Consider the following 13,071-nt stretch of genomic DNA (forward strand, 5'->3'; position numbering starts at 1 on the left):
TGCCTTGTATTTTTTTTTTCCTTTTTTTTAGCTTTGAGAAAGCAGGATCAAGTAGCGTGCACAGGAAGGCCTCAATTTGTTTCTTTAAGGCTCCATTTGCGCTTTGCTGGCAAGTTGCGTATTTGCATTACGTGCGGTGAGAAAATATAATAAAAAATATTTCGTTTGTTTTCGTAAATATTGCAATCTGTCGATTAAAATATAATATCTTCGATCCTACTGAAAAATAGAGAAGGACGTATTTATATGCTTTTGCCCTAACTCCTCTCCTTTTCGGAGGTTCCTCGATACCAAATGAGCCCTAGAAAGCAATCAATACCTCTCTTCCAATTAATCCAAAATTAGCAAGAAACTGCTCAGCGAAATGCACTTGAAAGAAAAGGATAAGAGCCCACTCCATTAAATAATGTAAAGGTTGAAACATATAGAACATACCTGAAATGATGGACCATTTTGATTTGGTGCCTTTTATTTTACGAAAATAAGGTATTGGACTACTTTAATATAACATTGCTCAGCATTTTATACAACAACACTACATCCTGCTAAAGGACCTAACATGCATGAAGCTTTAAAGTGGATTATTTCATTTGCCAAGTATTTAGCTTCTGGTTTGCAAATTAGAGTAAATATTACAGCAGTTTAACCAAACAAATGCCATGCATTGATAAAATATAATTAGAATATCTTTCATACTGGGCAAGTTGCTACTTGAAGCTAAGGACGTGTTTCGGAGTTTGTTTTACCCAATCTCCACCCTGGAAGTCTTCACTTTGCCGAACCACGAGCACAATATTTAGAGGAGACTTGCAAAATCGTGTTCACGGTTTTAAGTGCCCCGTCTGCACGGGCCTTATCCATCGTGCCGTACCGTGCCAACAAGATACCGGCATGATACAGACCCCGAGCATATGGCACAGCTCAAAACATTCTATTCTTTAAATTAATAAGTAATTTCCTCAATAAAGTTTAAAAGATGTAATAAAAAGACATAATAAATAGTTAGAATAATTTGTTGCTAAAGAAAATAAATATTTCATACTATTATGTATCGGCATATAAAAAAATTTTTGACCGGCACGCATCAGCACGACTCGGCACGCACCGTGTCGTACCGTGCCGGCAAGTTTCCGACATGATCCCGTGCCACGGTACTTAAATCCTTGCTCGCATCCGAGCAAACTCTAAAAATCGAACGCCCGGAGCCGTTGGAAGCATATGGTCTATGAGCACCGGCCCCAACTACAGTGACGGAGCTACGCCGAAGCCCAAGGTAGCCGTAGTCTCCTTCAACTTTTCAATATTTGCTTAAATAGTCCTTGGTACCACATTAACTTATTCTCTTTTGGGTGGCTGTGGCCCCCTCAGCTTTTTAAAATTGCTTAATAGTCTTTGGTGAATTTTTTTTATAAATAAGCTTAAAAAATATATTATAATTATAAAAATAGTTATGCAAAAAAAAATTTTATGAAACTAGCCCTATACAGTAAATAAATTATTATTTTTAAATGCGATAAATCATTTGCCACTTTCTTCAAAATATTAAACTTATTTTTAGAATTTAATACTACACATATTTCAGAGTTTGAATGAAAAATTTATATAATTCATTCACCGTTTAAGCCTAATTTATAAATAAAAATTGTGAATACTTATTTTTACAATAAAAAAGTTTTACGGGTTAGTAGTCCAAAAGTCCATCTTTAGTGCAGAGGGAACTCTCTCCCGTTATTTGTATGCTTATGCATAGGTGAAAATATGCTAAGAACTTATTTACAAGATTTTTTAAAATATACGGCATATTTGGTTCGGATTATTCTGCCAGGATTATAAGTAATCCTAAAAGAATTACTACGTTTGTTTCATCCAATCTTTAATCTGGTTGGCAATATAGCATTACAAATGATGTAAGATTACTCCGAAAATATTACCTAGCGATAGGGTGGGTATCTCGTATTACTAATGGCGAGTTATCTTGCATGTTGTGTAAAATTACAAGTTTACCCCTCCAATCCCCTAAACTCTTTCAATACGTCATTTTTAAATTTTAATTTAGGATTTTGAATTGTGAAATTTTAAATTTTAAATTTTAATTTTAAAGTTTAATTTTAAAATTTTAATTTTTAAATTTTAATATGTATAGATTTAAATTTTATATTTTAAACTACAAATTTATATTTTAAATTCTAAATCTTAAATTTTAAAATTTAAATTTATATTTATATATTAAATTTAAATTTTATATTTATAAATTTTGTATTTATATTTTAAATTAAAATATTAAATTTTATATTTTTGTTCAGATTTCAAATTTAAAATTTAAATTCAAATTTTATATAATTTAAAATAAAATTTAGTAAAAAAAATTATTATTTATAAACAGTAAAAAAATGAATCAGCCACCAAATGAATCTAACTACAAAATTTTGATTTTTAACTAGAAAAACAAGGTGAAACCACAAGAGTCAAATAAAAGTGCAAATATCCAAGACACCACAGCTGTTAGTAGTTAACCAGAACATTGATTACAAGGAATTCTTTTCTTTTCCCCCTCTCCAAGCCTGATAAGAAACTACTTAAAGGCCTAATTATACCCAATCATTTACTGAATCTCATTGTATCATCCTCTATCAAACTACAGACTCAATTAGTTAATTAATGCTCAACACTTGTCACTTCAATATTTCGTGTAGAGAAATTCAACTTGCCAAAATGCATGCAAGTGAAGAGAACAGACCTCACAAGCTTAAAGCTTCAAAGAAGTAAATGCGCGCCCACGCGTCACCCCTGCTACCCACCCTACAATCCCGAGTCACAGTTCAATCTCCACTGCCCAATGAGTCGCAGCCTTACCTTAATTTTAGAGATTATCTTCTTTCTGATGAATAGATTGAAAGCATGAGATGCAATATTGAACAGATCACCCGCCGGGCATGGGCTGACGTTGTGCACCGCATGCAGGCAAAGGTTTATAGGAAAGGCATTAACTAATCCCATGTCGATGGCCCACCCAATCCAACTTCAGAGACTGCAGACAAGAAATTAAGCGCCGGCGGGCCCACGTTTACACTTTTATCCTTTCCCTTCTTGTTCTTCTTCTTTACATGATCTACCACCAACCAGTCGACCGACTCTCCATTTGAAACTGCTTCTTGGTGCTTTTGCTTTGGGTCCGAGTCTTGAATATCGGAAAATATCAAGTCGGCAAAAGGTGTTTCTGGATCATCGATACCTTCGAATTCGTTTTGTTCTTTATCCACTGGATTTTTCCTTTTTTTGTCCTTAATTTCCTTTACTTGTGTTGAATCTTCTATTTTGGCATCTTTACTTGATTTCAGGTTCTTTTCCTTTGTCACACTAACAGCTTGGATTTCATTAGCTTCCTCACTTGCATTTTCTATTGCCAACTTTGTAGAACTCTTCGTGTCTAATTTGGAATCTTTCTCTCTTACTTCTTTTGGCACATCAATTTTGGCAGTACTGCGCGGTGATGGATCCTCTTTTTCATCAGAAGTTTTATTTTCTACAGATATTTTCTCACTCCCGCTGCTCTTTTCAATGGGCTTGGCGTTGAAAATACGCAATTTTGGCACCAAATTTTTGACCTGAAATAAGTTTGCAACGCAATGCACTAGGGATTTTATTTCTAATAAGATTATAAAAACTAAAAAAAACAAATTTGATGTAAGACGGAGGGTAAATATCACCTTTTTAGCTAAGTTATCTTTCTCAGCAATAGGATTTCCCAGCAGGTTAAGGTTCCTCAAATTCTTTAATGCAGAAAGGACCTAACAGGAAAATGAAACTTCAGAGATGGTTAACTGAATGCAGGTACGTACTAAAATGTACTAGAAAGGAGCCTGAAAAGGAAAATCACAACATATTTGATCACTAACCTTTAAATCCGACCAGTTCTCAATTAAGTTGTTCCCAAGATCCAAATTTCGTAGTTTGACATTCCGAGCCAACTCAGCAGGGATGGTCTGCAGATAAAGCAACAAATGGGAATAAAATGAAAAAATTGATAGAAACTCAAAAGGTGAAAAAATCGACAGAAACTCAAAAGGTGGGAACTATAGAAACCAAAGCATAAAAAAGGTTAATAAAAGGTATAGAGCAGTTTTTTTCCAATGAAGAGTAGTGCCTCTACCTGCTTCATTCATTAAGGTAATGATTAACGAACAAGCAAAACCTAGCCAGAGATCAGGCGACAAAAATAAAACAGCATTACAATAAAGAAAGATCGATAACAAAAGAACCGAGAAATAAAATAGTAGTTTGGACTCATGATAAGCAATAGTTCCAACAATTAAAGATGAGGGAAGACTGTCAGGTAGCTGAACAATTTCAAGCATGTGAGCAGCTGTCTGTTATTTAAACACTGAAATGACAATGGTTATCTTCATGCATTGGGCATAAATAGGTTTTCCAAAAATGAATATGTAAGCTTTGGATAATATATTGTCCTTGGAATAAATGATTTCTTCCAGCATATGGTCATTGTTAAGAAAATCATTAGTACCATTATACTGATTTAAATTACGCTAACATGTTAAAATGATCAATTTATATTATTCTTTTCAAAATTATACGCAATTCTAGAAAGAAGTTTAGCCATCATATTTATGTACTAGTGTGGGAGACAAAGTGGACAACAACCACGCTTTTTGTATTCTTTCACATTTAAGCACTTAATTATTTGTCCAAACCAACCAACTATCCAACTATCAGCCCATCGACCAAAAAATAGAGCATCCTTAATAGCTTGCACCAATTGGAATGAACTACACACATGAGTGTTACTAAACTTTGCCACGAGCTAGCTGAAAGCATGGAATCACAACAATTTAACATAACAATATGAATAAAAAATAGAATGAAACATACCGTGATCTTATTGTAAGCAAGTCTGACTTCCTTCAGATCCGCACATGACACAAGAGAAGATCCGATATTTTGAATTTCACAGTGAGAAAGGGACAGCTGAAAACAAGTATATGCCAAGAGTATACTTAGTAATATACAAGATGAGTTTATTTAGCCATCATAACTTTTATAGGTGAATTCTTACTTTTGTCATAGTTTTCACCATCCTCAGCGAATCACCAATATCAAGAATAGGATTTCTGGAGAGAACTACATACAAGAAGAATATTAGTTTCCTCAACTTCTTTAAGACAGGCACATAAGAAAATTGCTTCCTACATGGGAAAATAGTATTGCAAAAGCATAATTGAGAATATGCCAAAAAATGAGTGAAGTGCTTCTACAAGAACATCAGAGGTAATTATTGAATAATGACATTTGAATGATCTAATGCAATCTGAAATATACGAACACAACAATATTTGGATACAGAGTGCATCAGTAGCGAATACATTTTAAAACAAATTATGAGTAATTTTGATTTTATTCCTCACGTAAGCAACATATAAGGGCAAATGACACTAATAGTTACTGAAATTAAGGTAAGTTTTCATTTTGACAACCAAGACTTCAACTTATTTCAATTAGCACATCAAACTTCAATTTCCATATTAATTACGTCGCCGGGAGAAACTTAATTGAATGTCTGAAGGAATGTCTGAAGTGGATTGCCTTAGTAGGGAGTACCAAAATTCCCAGGTTTTCTTCATGGTAACAAATGCTATTGAAGATTTTCGTGGATTGGTTGATAAGAGGAATGCCAAAATTCTTAAGGCCAACTTATGCGGTTTCCTCCAGCTAATTTTCGCAATGTCAAATTTTAGAAAGAGAGTGATACCGTCCAAAACCACTTATATCACAACAAGGCTGCCAGTTTCTCATGCGGAGCATTTTCCTTTTGCAAGAAGACAATCAATGTCTCGATTATCCCATAAAAGCTAATCAAGTTCATTCTTTTAGACAGACATATGATATGTCAAGCTTACCAAGCGTATTCAAATACTTCAGCTCGTCAAGTTTGCAGATGGAAGATATATTGTTGTCTGCAGTATACACAGTACAAAAAAAATATCATTACCAGTTTACAACTCCCAGTATACCAACGACAGAAAGATATGGCAGGCTGGAGCATTTATCAGAAATTACCATTAAGAATTATAGCCCGCAAGCTTGTTGCAGATCTAACCTCATCCATTGTTCGCAGTTTATTCTTGCCAGCATTTAACACCTATATCAAAAGGATGGAAAAAGCATACACGTCTTGTGACCTTAAATACAACAAAAGGATGGAAAAACCATACAAGTCTTGTGACCTTAAATACAACAAAAAAGAACAATGATAAATAGTTGTTATCATATACAGCTATCCTGAAGGACAAGAAAAATAGTGTATAGCTCCCTCCCTCCCTCCCTCCCTCTCTCGCTGTGGCTAGAATCCAGCTACTATCCTTTTAGGAGGACAGAGGCCTTCATCCACCTAAATCGTCTTTTATAATAAGGATTCCGAATCAATGATCGTACCATTAAAGTTGGTCAAGAGTATTTGAAGTGCCTAAAAACCAAATTTCATAAAAAATTATTTATGTTGTGATAAAGGATAGCAAAATCGACAGTTTTTGACAGCCTATATAAATCGTTTGCTTGTTTAACGTTGTAGAGCATTCCAGATCGCTTAAATTTTTTATAAAAAATTCTTTATACTATTTAAGATAACATTTGATAACTCCGATCATCAATTGAGAATGTGAGAAAGTCCCCCCCCCTCTCTCTCTCTCTCTCTCTCTCTCTCTCTCTATATATATATATATGAATGTGACACCCCTAGGCTTCGCAATAGTCCTATGTATAAGATTAAATAGGGCTAAACCTCTTAATTCGGCTATAGCATTTTGGTTGGTGGCGAGACCCAAGAGGTTAAGAGGGTTAAACGTGCTAGGGCTCATAGTTTGAAAGGTTAGGCGCGATGCGTGCGCCTCAATGCTTCAGCAATAGTGAGGCCTCAATGCTTCGGCAATAGTGAGGCGCAGCGCTGTTGCTGAGGCGCGCGCCTCAAGTGCGCCTTACAATATTTATGTTTAGAAGGATTTGGGTTCAAGTTTTCAGGTTGTCGGGTTCTAGATGATTATTATACTTTAACACGTTAACATATTTAAAGATATCCTAAAACCCAAAAAAAAAAACCAAAAAAAAAAAGCCCTAAAAAAGTCAGTGGCTCCTCTCCCTCTCGTGTTCTCCCACATCTCATCTCTGTTGAACATCCCAAACAGCAGCGATAGCAGCCGCAGTGGAATCAAGCAGCAAAGGCCAGCAGCAGCAGTAGCAAGCAGGCAGCGACAGCAGGAACAAGCAACAGCGGCAGCAGAAACAATTAGCAGCAACAACACGCATGTATGTCCTCTGTATTCCCAAATCTTCTCTTTTGAACATTCTTTTAGTTAATTTTTTATGGGATTTGATGTTATTGTGAGGTTTTTTCTATTTTTTCCAAATGTTTTTACTCTTTTTATTTCAGTTGCATATTTGTTGATTCCTTTTTTCATTCTTTGTCTAATTCTTCTTTTAGATCTTTTCAGATATTTAATTTTTATAATCTTAAAATTTTATTCGTAATTTGTTGTGCTTTAATATTTGTTGACTTCTTATCTATTTCATTGTTGTAGCTTGATTGAATCGATCATGAAGGATACAAGCGATAAGGATGAAGATGAGTATGAGGATGATGCTTGAAGAACTACCAAATAAGAGCATTGGCACCTAGGGGTGGCAATCCAGCNAATAAAAATATAAAGGTGAGCTCAATTATAAAAAGACTCATTTATATGTAAAGTTTCAACCATTAGATCAAAGTCTAACGGATAAGATTTTATAAATTTATTTTTTATATATATCCAATATAATCCTTTTAACTTGTTGTCCGTTGGCCAGCTCATGAGCCAGCTCGTGTTCGCCTTGTTTGTTAACGAGCTGAACACGAGCTGAATTTTTTGGCTCGATACTTTAACGAGCCAGCTCGTGTTCGGCTCGTTTACACCTCTATTGGCACCACAATAACTTTTTAAGTTTTAAGTTGAAAGTTGCAATATATTTTTTCCTTTAATTGAGAACTAATATGCATACGTTTTCTTTACTTTTTGATGGTTATATTGTTTTTGCATGGTTATTTTCGATTCTTTTATGTAGAATATCATATTAAACTAGGCTTAGTAAATGTGCGCCTCGCATTCTTGAGGCGCGCGCCTCGCAGTGCGCCTCGCATATAGACTCCAAAAGAGGCTTGCGTCTCCCACTTGTTCAAACATTGCTAGGACTAGAGTAGTTCTAGAATGGGTGATCCCCTGAGAAGTGGGGCGTTAAAGTTAGTATCAAAGTCAATCACCAGCAGGAAATGTAAAATAAGTCTCGGCTGAGACTTGTCTCCTGATACTTATGAATGTGCTTCTCCTGATACTTATGAATATGCTTAAGCCTGACAAGAACGTCAAGGCTTCAAAGGGGAAGGAATGTGACACACCTAAGCTTTGGAATAGTCCTATATATAAGATATAATAGGGCTAAACTTCTTAATCCCGCTATAGCATTTTGGCCAGTGGCTAGGCCCAAGAGATTAAGTGTGCTAGAACTAGAGTAGTTCTAGGATGGGTGACCCTTTGGGAAATAGGCAGGACTGCTGTGCTCTCAGGAGCACGGAGGCCTCCGTGCTCCTGAGCCGTTTTCGATGATGGAATTTTCGAATCGACGATCGGCTCCGTTAAACGTGATCTAGCGTATTTGAAGTTTCTAGAAAATAATTTTTGCGATTTTTTGATATCATTTATCTAGTGATCGAAAGCGTTCAAAATCAATAATTTTTAATGGTTGATATCTGCCGTTTTCAAGTTTAACAATATAGAAGTATCAAATCAGATGAAATTTTGATACAAAATTCTTTATACTATCTACAACAAGATCAATATTTCTGATCGAAAATTTTAGTGTTATATCATCACTTATAGATTTTTTATTTTCAGCCGTTAAAAATTATTAATTTTGAACCCTTTTGATTACTAGGTAAATAATATCAAAAAATCACAAAAATTATTTTCTAGAAACTTCAAATACGCTAGATCAAGTCTAACAGAGCTGATCGTCGATTCGAAAATTCCATTATTGAAAACAGCTCAGGAGCACGGAGGCCTCAGTACTCCTGAGAGCACAGCAGTCCTGCAATATATATATATATATATATATACACTGTTTAAAAAAGCACGCCTAGGCGCCTAGGCTCTAGGCGCACAGGTCAGCGCCTAGAGCAGCTCTAGGTGGGCGCCATGACTCAGGCGCGCGCCTGGGACTAGGCGCAAGGCGCCCTCAAGGCGCGCCTAGGCAATATTTATAGTAACGAGTTTGGATCCAGATTTTATTGGTCTAACGGGTTGAAATATCTAAAATAAACCCAATACCCTAAACTAAACCCTAAATAATCATCAATTTTCTCTCTATTCCCCTCTCCCTGTCCGCTCGACCCTCTCCCTGTCCGCTCGTGTCCGCTCGACCCTTTCCCTGTCCGCTCGCCCCCTCTCCCTGTCCGCTCGCCCGCTTGGCCATCTCTCCCTCTCCGACGCTCCCTCTCCGGTTGTCCACTGCTTCCGGCACTTCCTCCTTGCTTCTTCAACTCACTCGCCTCTTCTTCCAAAGTTTTTTGTCTTCGTTTTTTGTGTATATCTCTTTTTTTTTTTTTTAAGCAGTGCTTTCTATGCTTTTTTTTTAAGTAGAAATTTTCTGTTTTATTTTTTAAAAAACAGCATTTTACTTGAAAATAAAACAGCATTTTAACATTTTAAAAAACAGCATTTTACTTGAAAATAAAACAGCATTTTAACATTTTAAAAAACAGCATTTTACTTGAAAAAACAGCATTTTACTTGATAAGATGAACTTTTTTTAAAGTAAAAAAAGTCCTTGAAAATAAAAAATGATCATACATATTTGCTAAATTGCAGTTTAGTATTTTTGAATGGATTCGAAAGCAACCGAAAGAGATCCTGCATGGAAGTATGTACATTTAGCGGATAACAAAGTCAAAAATGATCTTACTTGTAATTTTTGTGGAAAAGTAACAAGAGGAGGGATTTACCGAGCAAAGCAACATATTGTTGGAGGTTTTCGAAATGCAAAAGCATGCGGGACATGTCCGCCGCATGTGAGAGAGGAAATAAAAGATTTTATGACGAAAAAAGTGGTAGAGAAACAACAAAATGAGTTCATGCCCGATTTTGAAGATGTAGATCACTTCGATGATAATGAAGAGGAAGATGATGTTGCGGAATTGAGCGCAAAAGGAAAAAGAATTCAAAGCAAAAGTAGCGGATGTAGTATTGGTAGTAGTAAAAGTGCACACAAAAAACCAAGGCAAAAGGGACCAATGGACTTGTATTTCACTCCCAATGCTGAGAAGGTAATTCAAGATAGAAAGGATGGAAAAATGAAACAAGCTACGATCAATGAAGTTTGTAGGAAAGAGTTGAATGTAAGGAAGTAGCTAGATGGTTTTATGATGCAGGAATACCTTTCAATGCTGCTATTTATGATAGCTTTCATGTGGCGCTCGAATCTGTTGGACAATATGGCCTTGGTTTTAAGCCACCTTCTATGTATGAGTTACGGGTTCCTTTGCTTCAAAAGGAGGTTCAACAAACGAAGAATTCAATGAATGGGCACATGGACGAATGGGCCAAGACTGGATATAGTATAATGTGTGATGGATGGACGGACAAACGACAAAGGACCCTTATAAACTTTCTTGTAAATTCTCCAATGGGAACTGTGTTTATCGAATCTACTGATGCCTCCAATTACTCTAAAACTGTAGAAGAAATGTTCAAGTTATTGGATAAAATGGTGGAGCGTATTAGGGAGGCAAATGTCGTTCAAGTTGTGACTGATAGTGCAACGAATAATGTGTTGGCTGGTAAGAAATCTTGTATATAGTATATTAATTTTGTTTCTATATATACTGTAATTTTATGTTATTATATGAAATATTTCTTTAACTTGAAATATGTGTGAAATCTTAATAGGGAAATTATTGGAGGCAAAACGACCAAATTTATATTGGTCACCTTGTGCAGCCCATTGCATTGATTTGATGCTTGAGGATATTGGAAAGATGCCTGAAGTGCATAGAATAGTAAAAAGGGCAACAACATTGAGTGGTTTTATTTATGCCCGCACAGGAGTGGTCAACATGATGAGGCGTTTTATAGCCCAAAGAGAGTTGCTTAGGCCTGCTGTAACAAGATTTGCAACGGCCTTTCTTACCCTTCAACGGTTACATAAGCAAAAAAGCAACTTTAGAAAGATGTTCACATCGGATGATTGGACCAAAAGTAAATAGGCAAAGGAACAAGCGGGCAAAAATGCAACTAGCATTGTATTGATGCCCACATTTTGGACTAGCATTGTTTATATTCTTAAAATTTTTGGTCCTCTTGTTCGTGTGCTTCGACTAGTTGATGGTGAAAAAAGGCCAGCAATAGGCTATATTTACGAGGCTATGGACAGAGCAAAGGAAGCAATTGCCAAGTCTTTTAAAGAGAGGGAGGAGAAATATAGTGAAGTATTCAAGATTATTGATAATAGATGGCAATGCCAGCTTCATCGCCCTTTGCATGGAGCCGGTCATTTCTTGAACCCTGAAATTTTTTATTCAAATTTAGATATTTACGGAGATGAGGAGATTATGACCGGTTTATATCAAGCTATGCAAAGATTGGTTTCAAGTGCCCAAGAGCAAGATAAAATATGCGATCAACTAAGTGTATATCGTGAAGCACATGGTCTTTTTAACTAATGTGGCAATTCGCCAAAGGAAAACAAAGTCACCGGGTATGTTAGTTCTCTACTACTTAGTACTTATTAAATACTTGCATTATGCATTTTGCATTTTAATAAATACATCATTAATTTTTATTAATGTAATATTTATATGAACAGCTGAATGGTGGAAATTGTTTGGATCATCAACACCAAACTTGAAAATTTGCAATTAGGGTTCTAAGCCTCACTTGTAGTGCTTCCGGTTGTGAGCGAAATTGGAGTGTATTTGAACATGTAAGTCATTAATATTAAATCATCTTATACAACTATAGTTATGGTATTTTAGTATTTGATAAGTTTAAGTTCTTAATTTAATAAAGTTGTTCGTTTCTTTTGCAGCTTCATAGTAAGAAAAGGAATAGGCTCACGCAAAAACGCTTAAATGATTTGGTGTATGTGAGGTACAATAGATCATTGAGGAGGCGTTATAAATTGCGTGACACTGTTGATCCCATCTCAATGAGTGAAATTGATGACAGTAATGAATGGTTGATTGGAAGAATGAATAAAGACGACAATAATGAGAGGGAAGATGAGGATGTTTGGAAAGATGACACATTGACATGGAGTATGGTAGCTAAAGCAGCAGGGGTGGATCAGCCTACCCATCATACTAGATCACGCAGTTCCACCAAGTACAGTGATAAAGGAAAGGCAAAAGCTTCATCTTCTCAATCGCGGAATATTAGTAACTTTATAAATGATGAAGAGCCTAATTTTGATGAGACTCTTAACACAGAAGATGAAGAAGAAGAAGACATTGGAGACGACAAATCTGACGAGAGAGAGGAGTATTCTTCATCAAGTGATGAAGATGATGGTTGATGATTAAGGAATGAGGATTGAGGACTAATTAATATTGCTAATATGACGTATTTTGGCTTGGGGTCTTGAACACTTATCTTTCACATGATCATGATGCTTTTTTAATGTTTTTTGGCTTGAAACTTTAAACTTTTTAACTTTTATGCACATTACTTTTTTATGATCTTGTGCTTATGATTATATGCTTTTCACATCTAACTTTTCTATATGTTTGTGAATTAATACTTACCTTCATGCTGTCTTTTATTTTTAGATAAAAGGGTAATTTGTTCTTTACTTTTATCTATATTATTTGGGTAACTATAGAATATTTATTGTGGTAAGAAACTTCTTGATTATTTACTTATTTCAAAATTTTATGAAAGTGTGCGCCTGACCTCTCTTGGGCGCGCGCCTGCGCCTTGCGCCTAGGCTCCAACAGGCCTTTGCGCCTAGGTGCGCCTTGGGATTTTTTAAACAATGTAT

General features: G+C 35.6%; 1 protein-coding gene across 1 annotated transcript in view; it reads right to left on the bottom strand.

Annotated features, from left to right (window-relative positions):
* Nucleotides 2,439–13,071, bottom strand: part of LOC109725949 (protein phosphatase 1 regulatory subunit 7) — a 14,237-nt gene continuing 3,604 nt past the window's right edge. The window contains exons 4-10 of the mRNA XM_020255357.1: nucleotides 6,073–6,154; nucleotides 5,913–5,969; nucleotides 5,072–5,136; nucleotides 4,888–4,983; nucleotides 3,897–3,983; nucleotides 3,708–3,788; nucleotides 2,439–3,605 (exon numbers count right to left, since the gene is read on the bottom strand). Coding sequence (XP_020110946.1) covers nucleotides 2,988–3,605; nucleotides 3,708–3,788; nucleotides 3,897–3,983; nucleotides 4,888–4,983; nucleotides 5,072–5,136; nucleotides 5,913–5,969; nucleotides 6,073–6,154 — 1,086 coding nt within the window. The 3' untranslated portion in view covers nucleotides 2,439–2,987. The remainder of the gene's footprint in view (nucleotides 3,606–3,707; nucleotides 3,789–3,896; nucleotides 3,984–4,887; nucleotides 4,984–5,071; nucleotides 5,137–5,912; nucleotides 5,970–6,072; nucleotides 6,155–13,071) is intronic.

This window comes from Ananas comosus, linkage group 20, assembly GCF_001540865.1.
Source record: "Ananas comosus cultivar F153 linkage group 20, ASM154086v1, whole genome shotgun sequence".
NCBI lineage: Eukaryota > Viridiplantae > Streptophyta > Magnoliopsida > Poales > Bromeliaceae > Ananas > Ananas comosus.